At 42.6% G+C, this 23931-nt stretch overlaps 1 protein-coding gene across 1 annotated transcript in view; it reads left to right on the top strand.

The window, feature by feature from the left end:
• Positions 1 to 23931, top strand: part of SIRT1 (sirtuin 1) — a 111512-nt gene that overhangs the window by 53938 nt on the left and 33643 nt on the right. The window contains exons 6-7 of the mRNA XM_030203130.1: positions 4953 to 5032; positions 5349 to 5535. Coding sequence (XP_030058990.1) covers positions 4953 to 5032; positions 5349 to 5535 — 267 coding nt within the window. The remainder of the gene's footprint in view (positions 1 to 4952; positions 5033 to 5348; positions 5536 to 23931) is intronic.

Here is a 23931-nt window from a genome sequence, read left to right on the forward strand (position 1 = left end):
TCTCTGCAGATGAAATTGTCCTTCCCGGTGCAGGTGAAGGGCAGTCTCCGCTGGTGGCTCTGGAGGGCCAATCTATCCAAGGAAATGCCTTTAGATCAGCCGAGCTGGATAGTGGTTACAACAGATGCCAATCTCAAGGGCTTGGGAGCTAACTATCGGGGGCAGTATGCTCAAGGTCTGTGATCTCATCAGGAGACGACTTGCTCAATCAACCCTTTGGAAACCAGAGCAATTCAGCTGGCTCTCCAGGCATTTGCTGTCAGGCGAGTCGGTCCGCATAATGTCAGACAATGCCACCGCGGTGGCCTATATCAATCGACAAGGGGAGATGAGGAGTCGTTAATTGGAGCAGGAGACAGCGGAGCTCTTGCATTGGGTGGAATTGCATCTGGTCACACTTTCCAAGGCTCATGTAGCAGGTGTACAGAACGTTCAGGTAGACTTTCTCAGTCGAAACACTCTGGATCCCAGAAAGTGGGCTCTAAGCGAGGTGGCATTTCAATCAGTGGTAGAGCACTGAGGGCTTCCAAGGACAGATCTTTTTGCTTCCATTTTCAATGCGAAGCTACCTCTATTCGTCTCATCAAAAGGACCCCAAAGCACAGGGGGTAGATGCTCTTCTTCAGCCCTGGCCGTCCAGTCTTCTTTATGCCGTTCCCCTGTGGTCTCTTATAGGGCATCTAATTCAGAGGATCGAGACGCACAGGGGCTGAATGATTTTGATACCGCCGGATTGGCCTCACAGGCTTTGATACGCCGACCTTTAGCGCCTTCTGGTTGGGTCTTCTCTCAAGTTTCCGGAGATGCGGGGTCTTCCGATGCAAGGTCCAGTGTCTCATCCGGACCCAGGTTGATTTTGTCTTATGGCTTGGCTCTTGAGTGGGCGAGGTTAACAAAGAGGGGATATTCGGCGAACGTGGTTGCCACTATTTTCCGATCACGGCGTCAGTCTACGTCTCTGAATTGTGTAAGGACATGGAGGATATTTGAGGTGTGGTGTGATGATTTGAACATCTCTCCCTGTCGCACATCAGTTCCGCAGATTTTGGATTTTTTACAGTGCGGTTTCGACAAAGGTCTGGCTTTGGCCTCCCTTAAGGTACAAATTGCTGCCTTGTCCTGTTTCCGGGGACACGTTCCGGGGAAGGCTCTGGCTAGCCATCTGGATGTTGCCCGGTTTTTGCGTTGGGCGAACCTCATTCGTCCTCCTTCCCGTTTCGTTTTTCCTCAATGGGATCTTAATTTGGTGCTCTTGGTTCTCACGAAGCTTCCCTTTGAGCCTTTGGCTTCCTGTATGGTAAAAGATTTGACGCTCAAGATGGTGTTTTTGGTGGCTATCGCCTCAGCTAGGCGAGTCTTGAAGTTGCAGGCCCTTTTCTTGTAGGTCCCCATTTTTGGAGTTCTGTAAGGATCGGGTGGTGTTACGCCCCGTTCTGTCTTTTCTTCCTAAGGTCTTGACTCGGTTACATTTGTCTCAGCCAGTGGTTTTGCCTGTGCTCGGTTCCTCTTCAGGGTCGGAGGATCAGCTTCGCTTGAAAGTGTCTTGATGTCAGGAGAGTTCTGAAGCATTATTTGAAATCTATGGAGGAATCTCGTAGGACAGATTGTTTGTTCCTTCTGTTCGGGGGTTCACAAAAAAGGCTCATGGCTTCTAAGCCTACTGTTTTTCGTTGACTTAAAGATATGATAGCATTTGCTTATCTTCTCTCTGGGAAGCCTGTCCCGGAGGGAGTCAAAGCCCACTCTACGAGAAGACAGGTGGCATCTTGTGCAGAGCGTTTTTTGGTGCCTCCGGTGGACACTTGTAAGGCATCAACTTGGGTCTTCTTTTCATTCTTTTTCTAAGCATGGATGTCCAGTGTTGTCAAGAGGTGGTTTTTGATACAAAGGTTCTCGCAGCGGGTTGCTTGGATCCCTCCCATGATCATACTGCTTTGTTACTTCCCATCAGTCACAATCTGGGCTGGTCCGGAGGGACGCTAAGGAAGGAGAAATTAGGCCTTACCTCCTAATTTGCTTTCCTTTAGTCCCTCCAGAACGGCCCAGATCCCTCCCTCAGTATATTCTGTTTTACTGTTGTTCGGTGGATGAGTTTCTTTGGGAGCTGTGTTGTTCATTTGCTGCTGCATTGGTTTTGAAAAAAAAAATTGAGTGTCCATTATGCAGTGGCATGTCATGTGGGCACATTCTGTACGTGGCACGGGCTCTGTGTTAGCAAAGTGCTGGTGGCTGCTCAGGCTTGCGGATGCACAGATACTATTTCTGCTCTTTCCTTCTTCTGCTTTATTACGATATAATACTTTCTCTAGCTGGGAAGGGCTCTGTCTAGAGTCACAGTTCTCAGTCTCCACTTGCTGGAAGGCGTGCACAACCCATCAGTCACATTCTGGGTCAGTCCGGAGGGATTAAACGAAAACAAATTAGCAGGTAAGGCCTAATTTCTCCTTACTGCTTTTGCGTGGACGACTTAGCATTTAGCATGTGTTGTTAATTCTCTTAATGCACATTAAGGCCCGAATGCTGCTTTATAAATTCCTCCCTTATGCTTTTAAAGTTATGCTCATAAATTGGCCTCTTTGAAAATTTACTAGAGCCGAGTACGTAACTTTTATACTCAAAATTTCACCAGACTTCTAAATTTAGCAGCATAAAAAGTGGGTGGGAACAGGGTGGATTTGGTGCAAGGAAAAAGCTAGGAGTTTAGCACTGATTTTCAGCATTATACTCATAAATCTAGGCAAATGAATTGCAGGCCTAAATTTATAAGCAGAACTTTTAAGCTTTTTTAAGCTCCTAAATTAAGATGAATTTCCAACTGAAATGTTGTGCTCCTAAATTTGGCTCAAAATAGGTATACATTTAGGAGCTCAGCCCTTTTCTGAATATTGGAATGAGTAAAAAATCTATGTACTTTTACTCGTTCTACACCACTCAAAGATTTTTTTAGACCGCAATCATATCTCCTCTCTTCAGTGCTGACCCCCAAGGTGGACCCTAGCATCAGGTAACTATGATTTGGATGATTATTTCCAATGTGCATTACCTTGCATTTGTCCACATTAAATTTCATCTGCCGTTTGGTTGCCCAGTCTTCCAATTTCCTAAGGCCTTCCTGCAATATTTCACAGTCCGCATGTTTTAACAACCTTGAATAGTTTTGTATCATCTGCAAATTTGATCATCTCATTCTTCATTCCGACTTCCATATCATTTATAAATATGTTAAATAGCACTGATCCCAGTACCGATCCCTGCGGCACTTCACTGTTCATCCTCCTGCATTCAGAGAAATGACCATTTAACCCTACTCTCTGTTTTCTGTCCAATAACCAATTCTTAATCCACACCAAGGAGAGATTTAATTAATAAATAACCTTGCTGCCTTAGGTAGCCTCCACCCCTGCCCCCTCCCCAAATCACTGGTAGTCTAATGGCCCCTGACTCCAGAGACAACACTCCCCAAAACTTTCCCTGGTAGTTTAGACCAAAGACTCCTCTTCCCACTGTCTCAGTACCTTTTTAAAAAGAGCGAGTAGTGATTCTATGTTGCCATCTTCCAAAATGATAGTACTTGACATCACATGCCGCATCCTGGCGTGCAACAATCCAAACAAAAAGAGGGGGTCCACTCAACTTCCACAAAAAATCCAAAGACAAAAAACAAAGTGGAAGAAAGTGAATGTTCCAGTAGAAACAGACACAAGTCGAATTCCAAGCTTCTAAAACAGTTTATTTGTCAAAAGTTTACATGAAATGTAAAAATGACCCTACATGGGCTGTGTTTTGGCACAAAGCTTTCCTTGGGGGTTGCCAAAGCTGAAACAGTGGACGTTAAACCTTTGTGAAAGGTAAGAGAACTGAAGTATGTCAAACTCCATAATTGCAGTAAAACACCTTGGACGTATCTCAAGCGGGGTGCCCAGCATGAAACTGTTTAGAAGCTTGGACTTCGACTTGTGTCTGTGTTTCTACTGGAACATTCACTTTCTTCCACTTTTTTTTTTTGCATTCTGGAATGCACCATGCAAGGTCTGCCTACCAAATAAGGGCTAGCACCAATTTAGTCAACTGCTGCAGCAGAATGAGCTTAAACTCTTTGAACTGATATTCTCAATTCTGTATTGTGCTCCCCCAAGCGCCCAGCGTGAAACTGTTTAGAAGCTTGGACTTTGACTTGTCTGTTTCTCCTGGAACATTCACTTTCTTCCACCTTTGTTTGTTTTTGTTTTGTTTTTTTTTGCATCCTGGAATGCACCACGCAGGGTCTGCCTACCAAATAAGGGCTATTACCTATTTAGCCAACTGCTGCAGCAGAATGAGCTTAACTCTTCTACACCTTCTTTGAACTGACATTCTCATTCCCGTATTGTGCTCCCTTTAAGTCTTCTGCATCAGGGCAGCATAGTTAGTAGCCTCATTTCCGTCCATTTTAATTGTATGTGCACTTGTGTCTAACTTGGGGGTTTGTACATGGTTGGCTTCTGCACAAACCTCTTCTCCATTTTGTGCCCAGAAAACTAAGTGCAAGATATCTGAGTTAGCTTTCTGCCTCACCCCCAACAGTTTTGAACCTGAGACAAGGGTGAAAATGACTTGCCCACAGTCAGAGTCTGTGGTAGCAGGATATAAATCCCACATCATCATCTCTGATTCTCAGCTTTTTGCTCTTACCATTAAGTTGCTACTCAACTCCAAGTCCCTGCAGTAGCAGTGAACTGGTGAGGGAGGGCAACCTGAGACAAAAGTCATAAATGGAGGCCCTTGAGAACGGGGGAAGTAGAGAAGAGCATATATGTGGCTGTGTGTGTGTGTGGGGGGGGGGGGGGTGGTTAGAAAAGGAGCAGCAGAAGCCCATGGTAAGGGTCTACAAATGTATGTCGTCATAGACTTGATCTGGCCCTGATTTTAGGCCTGCAAAAGTAATTTCTTAATCTGTATGTCTTTATGTTCAGGTTCATTTGCAACCGCTTCTTGCCTGAATTGTAAGTACAAAGTTGACTGTGAAGCTGTCAGAGAAGACATTTTTAATCAGGTAAAAAGTGCCTGTCATATGCACCTCTCACATCAGCATGACTTTCTGTTGCATGAAGTGAACATTAAACTGTACCATTGTAGTTAAGCTGAAAGTTCATTATGCCTCTCTCTGGCTGCAAGGAAGAGCAGGAAGTGCTTGATGTTTAGGCAAAATCTTAAGACAATAAGGAAAGAAGAGGGGGAAATAATCTGTTTTCTCGTACCATTATTCATGCTAGACATTGCTATGTGGGGTCATGCAAACGTTTTTAAAATAAAAAGTGAAAAATATTCAGAAATAAAATCTGAATATATAATTGTTTGTGATTGTATAGGTTGTCCCTCGATGTCCTAGATGTCCAGCTGCTGAACCACTGACCATAATGAAACCGGAGATTGTATTCTTTGGTGAAAATTTACCAGAACAGTTTCACCGAGCTATGAAATATGACAAAGATGAGGTGGATCTCCTAATTGTCATTGGGTCTTCCCTAAAAGTAAGACCAGTAGCACTGATCCCAAGTAAGCACATGATTTCATATTTTTTTTGTATAAGTTGGAATATTAACCCTAACAAATGGAAAAATAAACCTTATTAAACATTATCAAATGAAAATCTTCAAAGAGACAAATATTGTGCTGTATTTACAAATTAAGATCAATAGGGCTTCCTACACTCCTCGTGAAAATTTGCATTTCCCTTCCAATCACGGGTACTGCATCAACCATCTTAGACTAGGGACCGTGTAGCCTGACTTCCTTAGGAATCTTACTAGCTTGGACCTTGACTTTAACAATGACCAGAAGACATCTTGGGGCTGCGAACTCAGCTTTTCTAGCCTCAGCCAGCCCAAGGAACAGAAGTCCTAATTTGAGAAACAAACTGGTGACCTCTTGCATAGTAGTACATAATAGTTATCATCTCAGTTCCTAGACTGGCCCATGTGTTTGTACTGGATACCTTTTTTTCTTTTAAAAATACACTTATTTTAAAGCAGTTTTACAGAATAGTGGACTCAAGTTCATTGTACCTGGATGTACAATGTGACATATCCTGACAACTGACTGCTTTCCACTGTAGTAGAAATTGGCAGTCTCTTGCATGGCTGGGACAGCTAGCACTATGCTGCAGTGCTGAAGGTTAGCTGTGTTGGTTTTCTATAACTGCTCTGTTCTCTGGCACTGCACACCAACATTGGCCAAAGCTATTGTATACCACCTCTAGCCACCTCTGTATCTAAGTGGCACCAGTAGCTGTATGGTGTAGTGTCTATAAACGCTTCTGTTGCACTTCTGCGCCTTGTAATTGCATTGGACAGCTGCATCTTGCGTCAATAAAGCATACCACACCATTCAGCTACTTTGGTCAACTATGTTGCACAAATGCTTTAGCCAACAATATTATATCACTGCTTCAGTCGGCAATTGCGCACAGTGATACCAACTAGCTATATTCTGCTACACCATCTAACTCTGGCTCTCAGCTACTCCAGCTAATTCTATTACTCAATCACACCATGAGACTTGTGCCTGGCCAACTCAGCTAGCTCTGGTGCATGGTGTCAAATAGTTCTGGTGTTTTTGCTACTCCAGTTAATCTTGGTCCATGGTTACGTCAGCCACCTCTGGTGTGCAACTTCACCAGCCAGCTCTGGTATTAGGCTACACAACCAGCTAGTTTATACACTTTTATACACCTACAGTGTTATATTGCTTGACTTCTTTAGCCATCTATCTTGATTTTAGCTGCTCCTCCCGGATGGGTTGTGTTGCTGCTCAGTGGTCTTGCTTGGTTGCGCCACCCAGGCTATTTCATTCTGCTGTGCCACCTGGCAGTATGGTAAAGCTGTGTCAAACAGATGTTTTTTTGAAGTTGTAGCATTTGTTTGTAGATTCTTTTATTGGTTGCCTCCCTTGAGGGGTTTTCTCAGCTCTAAGTTCTACACTATTGTGGAAATCTTTAGTAGCTGGATCTTGGATGACTTGCTTGTTCTCTTGCACTCTATTCTGGACTCCTTTCTGTCCTACCTGGTGAACAAGGTTCTCTTTTTGGCTGACTTAGGTATCTTCTTATTCCAGTTTCTATTCTAGCTATATATAGAAAGAGCAACTCTGCAGGCAATAAAGGGACATCTGTCTTCTCATCATGCATATTGTAGGATGCCAAGTATCTATTCTTTTGTGCTTCATTCCCTTTGCTATGTTCCCTTTCTGTCATTTGAACATTTGTCTTCCTGGAGCAGGTTATTAAACCAAGTGTATCAGAAATTCTTGAACTTCATATCTATAGTTTTTGGGCTTTCAGCCTCTTTTAGGCTCCTGTAAAGGATGCTTCTACTATGTTCTTCCACCCTTTCCTTATAGCTACTAGGTTCTCCTTCAATGAGAATCTTCTGCAGCATTGTATTCATTCTTACTGAATCACAGTGAAATGGGGAGCAAGTGAGTTCTGTAATTCAACATACCCATTGTTTTATTTATTGGAATTTATTGACCGCCTTTATAAAGAGATTCACCCAAGGCATGTACAGCAGGTGCAGTTGAACATAAAACTTACAATTTTATTAACAGCATAACAATGGTAAAATGACCAAGTATAAACACAAATGCAATAAAAAAGATTAACTTGAAAACAGCAAATTGAAAGCTAAAAAAAGGTATACACGTTTAACAGCACAGAAATTCAAATAACAGAGATATAATACGATGTCAGCAAATAGTAATGAAACATCTAATAAGCAAACATTAGAATATTCAAGTAACATAGTTATACTAATGCTTTTCTTCAGTGCATCTTATAGCTGAGGGGCCAAGGGCAGATATATAGATGGAATGCAGATATATAGATAGGGACAAGATGCGTGGTACAGTCAGTTGGGATAAATAGATGGGTGACTATAAACTCAAGGCAAGTTCTTTGTACAGTTAAACGAGACACAAGGAGCTGCAGTGGGGGAGAAAACCCCCTCATATTTTAATCAAACAATTAGAATTTTGATCAAAATGTAGCCCTACTTAATAATTTGTTCCATTTCCTGCGCCGATGCGGACATCGACCCACATGTGAGAACAATCAGCCTGCTGTCCTCAGAGAATACCTGCTACAGGTAAGTATCTTAGCTTTACAGTAGTCCAGACGGGAAATGACAATTGAAAGAAGAAGAATGTGAAGAAGGTATGGATCCAAGTAAGAGTGAAAACGGTGAATACGGTGTAAAGCAAAAAAAAAAAAAAGCAGAACGAGGAACTGAGTCAATTTTGAATGAATTATTGTTTGCTTCTCATTCTTGCATGAATTCTGGCTTGTCTACTTGTCTGTTTATTTCAGTCTTTCTTCTTCAGGAGCTAATACTTCCTTTTGGAGATAAAGGCTTTGGAAGTTTTCTCAGATCCATCTTGGTCTTTGATGTGTTAAAGTGGCAATTCAGAAGCTTTCTTTGTACTCCTGACTGTTTAGGCCTTATTTTCTACTCCCACCCTCTTGAGGACTGCTTTGCTACATCCCATTTGTCTAGTATAGATAAGGAAGAAAATATTACGTCTTACCCAATGATTTTCTTTCCTCTAGTCCTACCAGACCAGCCAGAAACCCTTCCTTATTAGAATTTCTTTTTGTTGTTTCCTTTTTAGTCCGTTCTGTGGATGTTGTTGCTTCTTATGGATCTTGACATGATGTATTATGTATCATGTGTGTACTGACTCGGTGGAAGTACTGCGTATCTGTAGAGTCTGTGCCTACCTAGTTGGTAGATGTATTGGCTGAGTATGGCATTTTGCCTTAACTATTCATTATTGACCAACACCATGGACTTGAGCACCATTGCTTGGCTGTTCATAATACTGAGCATTCTATGGCTACACAATCCCCTTTAGAGGCAAAACACATGGAACAACTTTGTTTCTTTGTCTCCATCTACTTGTCGACAGACATGACACTCGTTTGTCTGAACTGGTCTGGAAGGACTAAAGGAAAGAAAATTATCAGGTAAAAAATGTCAGGAAGTATTTTTTCACGGAGAGGGTGGTGGATGCTTGGAATGCCCTCCCGCGGAGGTGGTGGAGAGGAAAACGGTAACGGAATTCAACCATGCGTGGGATAAACATAAAGGAATCCTGTTCAGAAGGAAGGGATCCTCAGGAGCTTAGCCTTGAATGGGTGGCAGAGATGGTTGGGAGGCGGGGCTAGTGCTGGGCAGACTTATACGGTCTGTGCCAGGGCTGGTGGTTGGGAGGCGGGGATAGTGCTGGGTAGACTTATATGGTCTGTTGGGAATTTAGGGGTCCCGAGCCCCCCCCAAGAAGGCTAGAGTGACCTTAATCTGACTCCATCTCCAAATAGCATTAGTACTGGGGTAATCAGGGAGTTGTGAAGTTCTAAGAGGAATTGCCACTGAGAGAGACGTTAGGTCTAAGGGACCTGCATTAGTCCGCCTCTCAGCACTGGCAAGGAATAGATACCAGCCTTATGACAAACTGGATTTAGGCCACAGGTTATACAATGCAGCGAATGATAGCCTGATACAGCAAAAGCATTTATACTTACAGCCTTTCATCATTAAGTGAAGCCCACAAATCATCATTTGGGATAAGGAGTTTATTTACCAAGGTACAAGTCAAATCAGTGATTGACAACAGGCACGTACAATCAATTAATTATAGGAATATAATTAGCTGCAAACAGGTGTTAACTAGTTCCTAATCTTTTATAATTTCTTTTACCAATTAGAGGTTTTACAAGGGAAAGCAATTAGGTAATTTGTCAATTCTGCTGGACACATTGGTTTCCCTTGGAGAGAGAGTGGCAACCCTTTTCTCTCTAACTTAAACCAGGAAATACCCTGATTTTTATAGGTGCCCTCAGGATATGGATAATATGACAGTAGATATACCTGATTGGATCTATGCTAATGTCATGGTTGTCACTGTGTTATGATTGGGGTCTGAACCCCTCTCAAACTTACCTCTTTCCTGGGGGTCAGCTTCTTAGCTGGCTTCTGTTTCTTTTCTCTGTCCTTTCTGAGCTGGCTCTGTCTCTCTGTGCTGGCAGCTTCCAGCAGCATCAGGGTTGCCAGGTGGAAAATTTTTTTCTAGCCCAATCCAGCCCAAAAACCAGCCCAAAACCCGCCCAAACACAAACCCCGCCCCTGACACCCCCACCCCCGCGTCATCGCCCCCGCCGTCACCGGCCCCACCCCCGCCGTCACTGGCCCCGCCTCCCACGTCACCGGCCCCGCCTCCCCGTCATCGACCCCGCCTCCCACGTCATCGGCCCCGCCTCCCACGTCATCGGCCCGCCCAAAACGTCACTAACCCCGCCCAAAAAACGTCACTAACCCCGCCCCCCCGCGGCCGAAAAAGGCAAAAAGCCGCCCAAAAAAACGCACAGAAACCCAAAAAGCCGCCCAAAAAACCGCAACCCGCCGCGGGCAAAAATTTCCCGCGGCGGGTCGCGGAAAACCGCCCAATTGGGCGGTAAAACCGCCCACCTGGCAACACTGAGCAGCATGGGGTTAATTGTTTTACTTTACTACTGCACCTGTGTGTGTGTTGCCTGAGTTGCTCTAACTCTCTTTGGGTGTACTGGCTTCAAGTGTTTCACGGTTTTGCATTAGTGTGGGTTGGGCCTCTCTGGGTCAGTGTGCTTTTGCCTAGGTCTAGGGAGTGTGACATCATCAGGGAGGGCCTTGATAAGGAAGTGGTGTTGTTTCCTTCAGGGCCTTTGCAACAGTTGTGTTTGCTTTAGGTAGGGTGGTGCAGTGTGCACTTCTGACATTGTGTCTAGGGTCCCTGCTTGCTTTTGCTAAGGTCCAGGTTAGTGTTAGTGCAGTGTGCACTGGTGTCTATGTGTTTAGCTTTCCTGCTTTTCCCTTTGGTTCCCCTGCTTTTCCCTCTTGGTTTTGGAAGCATTGCTATGTGTAGGGCTTTGGAAGCTCTGTTGCTATTAGAAGTACTCCTGGGTTTGGTGTTGTTAGGAACACTGCAGAGTTTGCTGTTAGAAGTACTTCTGGTGTTTGTGCTATTGGGAGCATTGCAGTCTTTGCTGTTGGTGTTTGGTGATTTAGAATCACTTTTGGCTTATGTGTTAGCTTCACTGCTTTTTCCTTGGGGCTCCCCTGTCTTCCCTTTTAGTGGTAGGAGCTCTTCTGGTTGCTTGCCAGAGTAGTGCTTAGGAAGCACCTTGTTAGTTGTATCTAGCTTGCTAGAGCAGTGCTTAGGTAGCTTGGTAGTTTTGTGTTTAGCTTATTAGTATAGAGCTCTGCTGGTAGCTTGGTGCTTAGTAGCACCTGTGTTAGCTTTGTGTTTAGTTCCCTGCTCTGTTAGTTTAGGGCTTAGGAAGTCCCTTTCTTGAGCAGGGCTTAGGAGCTCCTGTTTAGTATAGGGCTTAGGAAGTCCTTTGTCAGTTTACTGTTAGGAACACTCCTGCTGGTTTAGGGCTTGGGAGCACGTAGATCAGTTTAGGTTTAGGAGCACTTCTGTTTCCAGTCCTGGTCCCTGTGTCATCCGGTATCCGGTAAGTCCTGTCGGCTACTCGAACCCAGGAGCTCAACTCCTGGGAGGCTTAGTAGCTAAGTGCAGGTGAAGCTGTGTGGACCAGTCCGGTGTGCTCCAGTCCGGTGTTCCAGTCCTGTGTCCTCCAGTCCGGGGGATTCCAGTCCAGTGTTCCAGTCCGGGGTGTTCCAGTTCTGTGTCCTCCAGTCCAGGGGATTCCAGTCCATGTGTTCCGGTTCGCTGGGCAGTGCCTGCAGTCCCTGCCGGTGTGCTTACCCAGTGTTGGTTGGTGGGTTTTGCCTACTGCTGTCGCTCCTCGGCAGCAGCCCAAGGGCTCACGTTTGCTCCAGAGCCCGGCCCCGCGGGCTCTGAGCCTGAGAACCTGACACACTGATTGGCTCATGCTAATGAGTAGCTTCTATCTTGCTAACATGGTTTTGTCTTTAGCTCGCTTGACCACAAATCTTAAGCAAGACCCTGCTCACAGGAAAGCCTCCCTCCTCTCTGGGACAGCTAGTTCCCTATTTTCTCTGCACCTGGCATGACTCACTCATTTCTCAACTTGTTTTTCTAACTTACATTACAGAGAAAATTCCACTTTGTAACAGATACGGCTTCCATTTTGTGCTGAAATCCTCCATTTTGTTTCCATATCTATTAACTTAACTTTTCCTAATTTAGCTTATTTAGGCCTCAATCTGGGCTACAAACTAGGCCATACTTTTCCAGTAAGCTCCCAGTTATGTCAGCCATCAGATTTCTGACTCAGCCAAGGTCTGTAATGGCCTGAGCTCTATGACTGGGCCCTCCACCATTCCAGTGGGGGGTCTCTGGCTGTACCATAATTATACATTCCCCACTTGTCACCCCCTCTGGGGAGGGGTGACACACAGCTCGTCAAGTTTGTCATCATCCATTCCAGAAGGTGGCAAGCTATCAAACGAGAGGGCGCATTTTGGTCTTACAAATTGCTAGAAGGTATGGTGCAAGACAGGAAACTTCATTCTCAGGTGATATATTATTTGGGCATATGGAATTCCCTTTATATTACCCAATCCCTTGGGCCTTAATCCTGATGTCATCTCTCTTGAGACTTACTCAAACCTGTAGTGAGAGAGGTTTTATGAATGGGACAAATTCATGAGTTCATCTACAAAATCTCATGAAGTATCGGTATGTGGGTAATAGCAATTTCAGGTGGATCGTACTAATAAACACTTTCAGGTCTTTCTATGGCTTCTATTGTATCTGTTGCATAGTGCATGGGGAGATAATCTAATGTATCTATCTCAGTGGTCTTGGGAAGGAATAGTGGTTTTGAGTAAGCATTGTTATGGGCTCAACAAATATATGGTTAGTACTCTGATTGCAGGCTGTTTTAGGTTGTAGGTATTCAGAATCCTTAAACAGGTCGGAATTCCTGGACCTTACTATTACTCATCATTGGCATCCAATCATGAGCACTAAAAAGTGGATAGCAAGTATGAGGTTGCCTCATACAGCAAAAATGGTCAATCCTAGGAAAATTTATATTAACAAAGGTCATGCATGGATCTTGACATATGCATAATGACCTGGAAGTATGGGAAGCATTTTATATATCCGTTACCCCACTTGGAGCTTAGTCAAACCTACAGAAAGACATGCAGCTTAAGTAAGCCTACACCAAAGTTAAACAATTGCATAACTGGTTGATACTAACAGGGTTTACACCTACATTATGATATCTTAGCCAGTATTAGGGTTTGATGTTACCCTTGTATCTGAGCAATATCAACTTCAATTTAAATTACATAAACAGAAATGGCAGAAAAGAGTTTCAAAACCGATACAACAAGAGAAAATAAAGACAATTATAGTCCAATTCTGACTGTCCATTCATAATAGAGAGTATGTCATTAGCTAGAAAGGGAATAACAAAAAACAAAATAAAATTGAACTTTTCAATCAGGATTATGGCTAAACTGGAAATAAAACAAAATATGAGTCTATAATGTCCATAAACAGCAACAGTAAATCTCTAATTAAGTATCAGTTGGTTCAGAATTCTCTTTCATCGATCATGGTTGAGACGGTGGAAGCGCTGAAGAATCTGGACGGAGATCTGGAAGATCTAACAGGGCTGGATTTTCACAGCGACTTGGGCAAGGAATCAGTAGAAGTGACAGTCTTAATACTAGGAATTGGGATTTGCAGAATGTATCCCCACTTCTGGCTTGCATAGTGTGCAAGACAGATTAGTAATTACTACTAAGAGATGATCAAATAACAATATAAGTATATGGAACAAAAGAAAAGGGTACCAAAAAAAACTACAAAAATTAAAATTTTGGGATGATGCTTGTTCAAGTTATTGAGGTATGGAGGGTCAGGAATATGGTGCACAAAAATAGTCAAAAGACACGGGCAATGCGTTGCAATCTATCGCCAATAGGTATGGAATCTTCACCTGCGATGACTAACATTCACCAAGGGTTGGGCCCTCAGCTGCAGGAGGCCAGCAGGACTTACGAGTTAGATGATTCAGAAAGAAGGGTAGCTTAGGAAATAGTCATAATCAAAGTAGAAGACTAATGTGCAGAAATTTAAAACTCATAACTAGTCCAGGTGATGGAAGTATCTTCTGGAATCACAGTCGCTGTCTGTTGTAATAGAGAGCTCATACGTAAAGTGCCATGTAGGTTCTGGAAAAGATGAGCCTGCAAAAATATTTAATACAACAGAATATTTAAGAGCATAACCAAGAGGGTCTAAATTAATGACATCATTTGGACAAAAGAAAATTCTCATTGGAGAAGTTAGCGCTTCTTTTTCTTGCCAGAGGTCAGTGGTAGCAGAAGTACCAAACTGGAATAGAGGCGGTAGGTCAGGAATTGGACTAGCAGTCTTCAATCAACCTACAGGACTTAATAAATAGAGCTGATATAAGAAGTAATATCTGGTAGTCAAATCTCAGCACAGGACCATTAGAAAGAAAAATCAAAAAATGCATTGTTAGTTCCCTGGGGCACCAGTAGGTGGAGCATAGTCTCAATATATAAAATCACAAGTTACAAGTAGAAAACAATTTTTTCCTGTAGATTAGATTTTTTGCTGGCACAGGAAGTCAACAGAGTCTGAGGAAACATTGTGGTCAGAGTCTGCTCCAGGAAAATACAGCTTTTAATATGATATTTAGAGAGATAGAGAAAAGCCAATATCAGAAAAGAAAGATGTAAAAACTATATATTTCTATGAGGCCTCCTCACGTGACCTTTACAAGGTTTAAATAGGTCAAATGAGAAGGACAACAACCTATAGTCCTCTGTAATAGTTCAGAGCCAATTTGGAAAATGAAAATTATATTAAATTCTAAACTGATCCTTTCTATGCTTTCACAATTTGGGCCCTAAATCATGACAGCATATCAAGATTCACATTCAGAGGGATAGCTAAAAATAAGCTTATATATTCCCAGGAATCAATTTACAATTTAGAGTATATTTTAAATACAGAGGAGAAGCAGCTTTATAAGTAGGAAACAAGTAGAAGCATTTCTTAAAACATTTTAGTAAAATGCAAAAAATCAAAGATATAATCACAAATCTTATTAAGTCAATAAATGCACACAATGTTCATATAGATCAGTATGATAGATGGAACAGCTTGTAAGCCTACATTGTAAATTGAATTCTAAACAAAGTAGCAAGGATAACACAGAATCACAGAAAAACCCATCTAGTTATTAAAAATCTGAAACACGTAATGAATTCCTGTATCATATACTGAGTTCAAAGCTTTTGCAAAAATGAACTTTAGAGAAAATAAGAACTACAAGGGTTAATCTCTGTCATTCGGTCCTAAGGAAATCACGAAATAACGGTGCTTCCTGTGTCTAATTTGAGTTTACTGCTCACTGCAAGCATTGGATATTATGGTGACTGAAAATAGGGCTATACATCAGACCAAAACTGTAAGTTGAAGTTTTTATATTAATACTTCATGCTGGTGTAATAGAATTAATACTTCAGGAGAGGAAAAGGAGGACAAGAAGGTTATTACTTTATCTGCTTCCAGAGATACGGTTCTCAATGAAGAGGAAATTGGCAATTGTAGCTAGTCTTATCTGAACATAGCTCTGAAATAATAGCAACCTAAATTTCTTTAGTTCTGATTTACCAGTTATGTTATGCAAGGGTTAATCTCTAAACTCTATTGCATAGATAATAAGGCAGGCACTGTAGTATTATGGAATCCGGAAATTAAATTTTATTGCGCCATTTGGGGTTTGAGAACCAAAAATGCTGGAACTCTATACAATAATACAGTGGGGGAAATAAGTATTTGATCCCTTGCTGATTTTGTAAGTTTGCCCACTGACAAAGACATGAGCAGCCCATAATTGAAGGGTAGGTTATTGGTAACAGTGAGAGATAGCACATCACAAATTAAATCCGGAAAATCACATTGTGGAAAGTATATGAATTTATTTGCATTCTGCAGAGGGAAATAAGTATTTGATCCCCCACCAACCAGTAAGAGATCTGGCCCCTACAGACCAGGTAGATGCTCCAAATCAACTCGTTACCTGCATGACAGACAGCTGTCGGCAATGGTCACCTGTATGAAAGACACCTGTCCACAGACTCAGTGAATCAGTCAGACTCTAACCTCTACAAAATGGCCAAGAGCAAGGAGCTGTCTAAGGATGTCAGGGACAAGATCATACACCTGCACAAGGCTGGAATGGGCTACAAAACCATCAGTAAGACGCTGGGCGAGAAGGAGACAACTGTTGGTGCCATAGTAAGAAAATGGAAGAAGTACAAAATGACTGTCAATCGACAAAGATCTGGGGCTCCACGCAAAATCTCACCTCGTGGGGTATCCTTGATCATGAGGAAGGTTAGAAATCAGCCTACAACTACAAGGGGGGAACTTGTCAATGATCTCAAGGCAGCTGGGACCACTGTCACCACGAAAACCATTGGTAACACATTACGACATAACGGATTGCAATCCTGCAGTGCCCGCAAGGTCCCCCTGCTCCGGATGGCACATGTGACGGCCCGTCTGAAGTTTGCCAGTGAACACCTGGATGATGCCGAGAGTGATTGGGAGAAGGTGCTGTGGTCAGATGAGACAAAAATTGAGCTCTTTGGCATGAACTCAACTCGCCGTGTTTGGAGGAAGAGAAATGCTGCCTATGACCCAAAGAACACCGTCCCCACTGTCAAGCATGGAGGTGGAAATGTTATGTTTTGGGGGTGTTTCTCTGCTAAGGGCACAGGACTACTTCACCGCATCAATGGGAGAATGGATGGGGCCATGTACCGTACAATTCTGAGTGACAACCTCCTTCCCTCCGCCAGGGCCTTAAAAATGGGTCGTGGCTGGGTCTTCCAGCACGACAATGACCCAAAACATACAGCCAAGGCAACAAAGGAGTGGCTCAGGAAGAAGCACATTAGGGTCATGGAGTGGCCTAGCCAGTCACCAGACCTTAATCCCATTGAAAACTTATGGAGGGAGCTGAAGATGCGAGTTGCCAAGTGACAGCCCAGAACTCTTAATGATTTAGAGATGATCTGCAAAGAGGAGTGGACCAAAATTCCTCCTGACATGTGTGCAAACCTCATCATCAACTACAAAAGACGTCTGACCGCTGTGCTTGCCAACAAGGGTTTTGCCACCAAGTATTAGGTCTTGTTTGCCAGAGGGATTAAATACTTATTTCCCTCTGCAGAATGCAAATAAATTCATATACTTTCCACAATGTGATTTTCCGGATTTAATTTGTGATGTGCTATCTCTCACTGTTACCAATAACCTACCCTTCAATTATGGGCTGCTCATGTCTTTGTCAGTGGGCAAACTTACAAAATCAGCAAGGGATCAAATACTTATTTCCCCCACTGTATATCTTAAAACTATAAATCTTTAAGAGGCAGGGAAGGAAGTTTGAAAGTAGTAGATAAGACGTGAAAGGGAAATTAAAACAGTCTGTATTCCGTCTCTGTTCCCCGTAGCCACTTTAGCTGCACTTCCGGGTTTAATTTTCGCTGCATAGCATAATTTTTGGCTGAATTTATAGACTGCTGTTTTATTTTTGCTTTCTAAAACTGTTTCTGAGACTTTCAGAATTAAGATGCTTTATTTGGCAATCTAATCTGTTGCCCGGTTTCGTTAAAACTCAGAGACAGGTTTTTTTTTTGTTTTTATGCTGCAAGAGACAGCCTGATAGATCTTATCGTGTTCCACAATGTGGTTATAAAGTTTTAAAAGTTTGCTTCTTTTCCCTTAATACAGTAGTTCTCGATACTAAATCTTATCTCTATTTCTCCTGCGTAGTTTTTTTTGATACTTCCCGAGAGCACTCCCTCTGTGGCAGCATATGTGAATTTTCCTCTCCCTCCACTCTCTATACCCCCTCCCCTCCTGTTGGAGACTGTAAGTTTCTCTGTTTTCAGTACTAACTTTACTTTTAAACTTTTTTACAAAGCTGCTTCCAACATTCACTTATAGTACTTTCCCATACTGCCAGTTATGTTTCTTTTTTGTCTAAACATTATCTGGGTATATTAAACTTGCTGCGACATTTTTTCACTTCCCTTTTCTCTGCAGGGACTGTTTCTAAGATGCTCATTATTGCTTGGCAACAGTTTCCGCTGCTTATTTCCTGTTTCACTGAATCTATTGCCAGTCTGTCAGCCTGATTTCAATTTGTTTCTACCTGGGATTTTTTCCCTACGTCCCTTACATTCTATTTTTCAAGTGGGTAGAGCCCCTGCCATTGCTGCATGTATTTTATGGTTTCTGCATTTATCCCTTAGCTGGTGATTGTTTTAGCAGTTTTTTCAGCAGGTGCCTAGCCGTCCTTCATATTAAATATATGTAAAATGTCACAATACAATATTCTAAAACTAAATTTTAAAAGCATGTAATGATTAGAAATGACTGATATAAAGGATTTAGCAATCATATCATTATATAAGATAGCACAATGTAAATTTTATATATTTAGAGTGATATCATGTAGAAGGTAATCATATTAAATGTGCAACTTATAGAATACGCCTAGCAGTCATGCCTGTGCTTAACTCTAGTCGTTCCATTTACATCAAGTAAAACTTAGTATAAATATCAGCACCTAAGTTAGACACAGAGCAGGTGTATTTTATAACCATTTGCGTAGATTTTTGGAATGCCCACAGTCCACCCATTCCATGCCTCCTTTTTGGCAGCGCACATTAGAATTTATACGCACCAATATACAGAATACACTTAGCAAGTTGTATGCATATATTCTAATTAATGCCAATTAGTGTCAGTATTGTTAAGTGGCAATTAGCGCTGATTGGCTTGTTAAGTAATTGCGCATGCAAATCTAGAATACAGGGGTTAAGGCCTAATTTTGGAAAAGCTTAAAAGTAGAGGTGGGCAATTTAAAGCTTTAATCGCGTTTTAACACAGATTTTTTTTAAAATGTCTTTTCATTAAAGTTTTAATAAATATACAAGTAATAATTTGCAACAGAAATTATACACAACATTCTTAAAGAATTATTCAAATCGGGGGAAAAAGACTAAATAAGAAAATGGTAATCTTAGGACAGTTATCTAATCTTAGCCCTCAAGTCAGGGAGGCGGAACACTCAAATAACACAGAGAGAAATTCTGTGAAAGACAAAAGCCTTCAGTACATGCATTATCACAACGCCCGAGTGCACTTTTCTGTACTGGAGGGTTACCAACTAACTGATTTGGAAAACTTATTATCCAGAAAACTCTTTAACTGTACAGGGTCATAAAAAATATATATCACATTCTGAATTTTGAGCATATATTTAGAAGGAAACTGAAGAAAAAAAAAATCCACCATTATTTTGTAATGCATGTGGGCGAAGAGCCAAGAAAGACTTTATGTCATTTCTGAGTCTCTCAACCCACATCAGGAAAACACCACCTTTTTTGACCCATAAACTGCTGTAAACCAGGCTGAAGTTTTTGATGCAGACTCCCCCCCCCCCCCCCCCACCTACCCCCATGTTTACCTCAACAGTGAGACTTTCCCAACTTCCTGCACAGCGCAGCTCAAGTATCTGCAGAGGCTGGCCGTGCAGGAGAAGAAAAAGGACTTTGAGGTAGTGAAGAAGAAGAGAAAATTCGGATCCCAAGCCCTGCTATTGTAAACGTAGGGAGAGGGGGGCGGGTCTGTGTTTAAAAAATCGGGGGCATGAGAGAATCTGGGTGAAGGCTGGGGAGGGGGGCATGAGAGAATGAAAGAAATACGGTGAAAGATGATTGTGTTCAATAGTAGAGAGCCAATAGGAAAGAGCAAGAGAAATGGCCAAAATGCATGCTGTGGTTAAGTGCAATTTAAAATTTGTAATCATTGCCCAACCCTACTTAGAAAGTAAATGAGGGAAATAATAGAAGAAAAAATTCTGATTACACACAAGCTTCTAAAAATATAGATTTGAATCTGAAGATAATTAGTGTATCTGTGTTGATTATCTCGTACATATCATTTTTTTTAATGTCACTGTAAATATGTAATTTCAGATTTGCTATTTTACATAATGTGATTATGTAATGTGATTATACTTCTTCACAGAGATGGTAGTAGACACCTGGAATGCCCTTCCAGGAGAGGTGGTAGTCAAAAATTCAAAAATGCATGGGGGCACAGATAGAAAGAGGATGGAAACACAACATGGCTGTTGAGGAGCTATCTTGGGCAAGAGTAGTGAGAACTGAGGCTGATGCCATACAGACTTTTATGGTCTGTGGCCTGCAAACTGCAAAAGACAGGTGAAACTTTGGCAACTGTAGTGTTATAGATCACTTTGTTACGTGCTGTAAGTGAGGGTGCTGTGCTGCACAAGGGGGAGGGGAAGACATCTTGACCAGTAAGTTGAATACAGTCCGCAATACTTGGGGATGATATGTGGTTATAACCAAGACTACATCATGTTTGGTTGCCTATATAATTGGCATGGTGAAGACTTAACCAGTGTTTAAGCATGGGTGACTGGGGCCCACACAGAATGGCAGGTGCAGCTCTGGCCACCTTGTTGGGCAGAATGGATGGACTATGTGGGTCTATCTGCCATTATTTGCTGTGTTAGGGCCCCTTCTACCAAGCTGCGGCAAGGGCCTATGCTGGCGTCGGCGTGTGTTCTTCACGTGCGTCAAGGCCCCCTTTTACCGCAGTGGGTAAAAGGGAAGTCTCTCCCACAGGAAATGGCCATGCAGCAAGTAAAGCACTTGTCATGCAGCCGTTTGGGGTGGGGGGGGGGACCCTTACCGCTACCCATTGAAGTGGTGGTAAAGAGCTCCCATGTTAACCCGGCAGAACTGGGCAGTGAGTGGCACTGCCTGATTACCACCAGGTACACTCCGGCGCTACAAAACAATATTTTTGTAGCGCCGGGTATAAAGTAACGCTAGGGGTAGCCCGGTAGGGGTAGCTGCGGTAGCCCGGCGGTACTTCCTGTTTAGCGATCGTTGGGCTTACCGCTGTTTAGTAAAAGGGGCCCTTAGTGTGTTATGGTGATTTTTTTTTAACATTTAGTTGTAGAATATTGTATTGTGACATTTTATAATGGACCTTCGTATTCTTTGTGTACATGTTATATGTCGGTTTTTATTAATTTATGACCATTTTCTATATATGTATTTTTAGAGTTGTGGTTTTTGTTAAATAATTTGTTTGTAATTAGTAAATTATAAAACTTCATGTTTGAGCACAGTTTGTGATGTGTTCCCTTGATCCAGCCTGAGGGCAAAACTTGGCCATGTCAGGTTTTTAATTTAAGAACTATTTCTATATTGTGGCACATTTTTTTGCTCTCCAACAACATTGGCCGTAGTCCCTCTTCTGGAAGATGTGGCGAGGAAGGAGCTGTAAGGAAGCAGGGTTACAGGCAGCAGCAGACTTCAGTGTGAGTCCACAGCAACAGCAAATACTTCCTGTCTGGAGCAAGCAAGGGGAAATGAGAAGAGGAAGGCCACCTGAGATTTGTAGTCAATTAGTTTGACTGCTTTGGAACCCAGGGAGACTATATTAACTCCCCCCTTGCCTTTTACTGTGACCATATGACTGGAACTGGAGGCGGTCAATCAAGGGGAGTGGGAACAGTGTGGGAGGAGAAGCACAGATAGGAAATCACTCCAGTGCAAGCTATACAGATCAGGATGATGTCATCTCAAGGCTCAAATATAGGTCTTTATCGGTTACAACTATAAACCCTGACTTCAGAATTAGGGGTGGTTTTTATTGGTGTTTTCTGGTTATAATCGACAATTAGAATCCCTAGCCTGTTGTGCAATAACATTATTATCCTAGAAGTTTCAGGCTTGCAACACCCTCAAAAGCATGGAAGTAAACGTTTTGAAAAAATACTTCTTGAAGTTGGTCTGATACTGTCCTTCAATGGTGGTGTAGCTACCTTACCAACCATTCCTACCAACTCACTCACCATCAGCTCCACTGTTTCACTTCAATCTGGAGTACCATAAGGTTCTGTTTTAGCTCCCACTTGTTTCACTTTCTTTCCTGCTACTTACACTCATTGTCTAATAACTGCACTTTTTTTTTCTTCTATGCAGACAACATTCAAATTCTCTATTACTTCAGCTTCACCCAATATATCCAAACTCAATCACTGTCAGTAAAGTTTCAACTTGGTTACACTATTGTCGACTATTTTTCAACACCAGCAAATGGTGAAACAATCTATTTCCCCAATCCCTTTGTTGCCATCCCATCTCCCTCTTTTATCAGCGACCACCCTCTCCCTTTCAACAATTCCATCAAAATTCTCATAGTAATCTTTGAACAGCATCTCACCTTCAAGCCACATATTGATCTTTCTGGTTTATTGCCATACACCGTATCCAGGCTGTCAGCAGACCCCTTCTTCCTCAGCCATTCATTCCCTTATTCTTAGCCTTGTCTTCCCACACCTAGACTATTACAGTTCCATATTTGCAAGTCTACCACTATACTATGTGAAACACCTGCAGCTAATTAAATCCATTGCTGTCCACTTCATAATGCAAAAACATTTGATCACATCACTCCCCTCCATCATCCTGAACACTGGCTTCTAATTTCTGCATGCATTAAGTTCAAAATCCTAACCATCGTTTTCAAGGGGCACTTACCTTCCGCCCCTGCATATGTTAACAGCCTAATTATCCCATATGCCCCCCCCCCAAGGATACTGTGTTCTACCAAGATTAGTCAGCTCTGTTTGCCACCACCATGTCTCATTTACCTACACATTACCCGTGCCACCGCGTTTAGCTACATATATCCCAGGCTCTGGAATTCCAACACTCTACAGCTCTACCTGGAATCCTCTTTTCATCAATTTAAAGCTGCCTTGGAAAACATTACTATTTACACAAGCTTTTCCCAAGACCTGAATTTGACACTGTTCTCCCTATTCTTTATATTTGTCTTTGCCTGTATCTCTTCTCTCTCCCTAGTCTCCCTTCCTCTTCTCTCCCTTCTTCCACACTCTTCTCCCCTCAGTATCATGTGCTATTTTATTGTAAACCACATAGAGGGGCATGATCGAACGCGAACACCTATCTCCATGGGCGTCTATGTCCGAAAACGGGTACGTGAAGAGGAGGGACAGACCGTATTTTCAAAAAAAATGGACGTCTTTGTTTTGTTTTGAAAATACGGTTTGTATGGACCAAATGCCATGGATTTGTTCGTTTCTGAGCTGGGCGTTTTTTTTTTTTTTTTTTAGCGATAATGGAAACTAAAAACGTCCTAACCCACTACCCACAAATGTACAACACTACCATAGCTCTTAGGGGTGAAGGGGCCACCTACATGTGCGTACAGTGGGTTTTGGAGGCCTCCCATTTACCAGCACAAGTGTTACAGGTAGGGGGGATGGGCCTGGGTCCGCCTGCCTGAAGTGCACTGCGGTACCCACTAAAAGTGCTCCAGGCCTCTAGGACTTGTTGCTGCTGTAGAACCTTGGCACACCAGTTGACACCTGAAGACTAATGTCTCCGAAAACGTCCTTTATTGGAATAAGCACGTTTGCTCACAGTTAACTGCAGATCAGAGGTTGTGCCCCACTGGCAAAGAGTCTCCCTGATACTGAGATTAGCAGTAGGTCAGAGCTGGCAGAATGCTGTACAATGCCCACTTTCAATAACATGGGTAACACATGAAAGGGAGCTAAAACTGGCTTACAAAAATGGCCACTACCTCATGGACTACCGGAAACAAAACAGGGCACACTCTGACCCAGTAAGCAGAGGGAAAAGCACCATGGGAGTAGAGCCTACCAACTACCAACATCATGGGCATTTAACACAAGCTAGTGGAATCAAGGAGCCCAATACCCTACACCCACCACAATGCATTGCTGATGTGACTCTGCAGTGCCCTTAACAGAAAAGGTGTCACACTCAC

This window comes from Microcaecilia unicolor, chromosome 5 (assembly GCF_901765095.1).
Source record: "Microcaecilia unicolor chromosome 5, aMicUni1.1, whole genome shotgun sequence".
Lineage (NCBI taxonomy): Eukaryota > Metazoa > Chordata > Amphibia > Gymnophiona > Siphonopidae > Microcaecilia > Microcaecilia unicolor.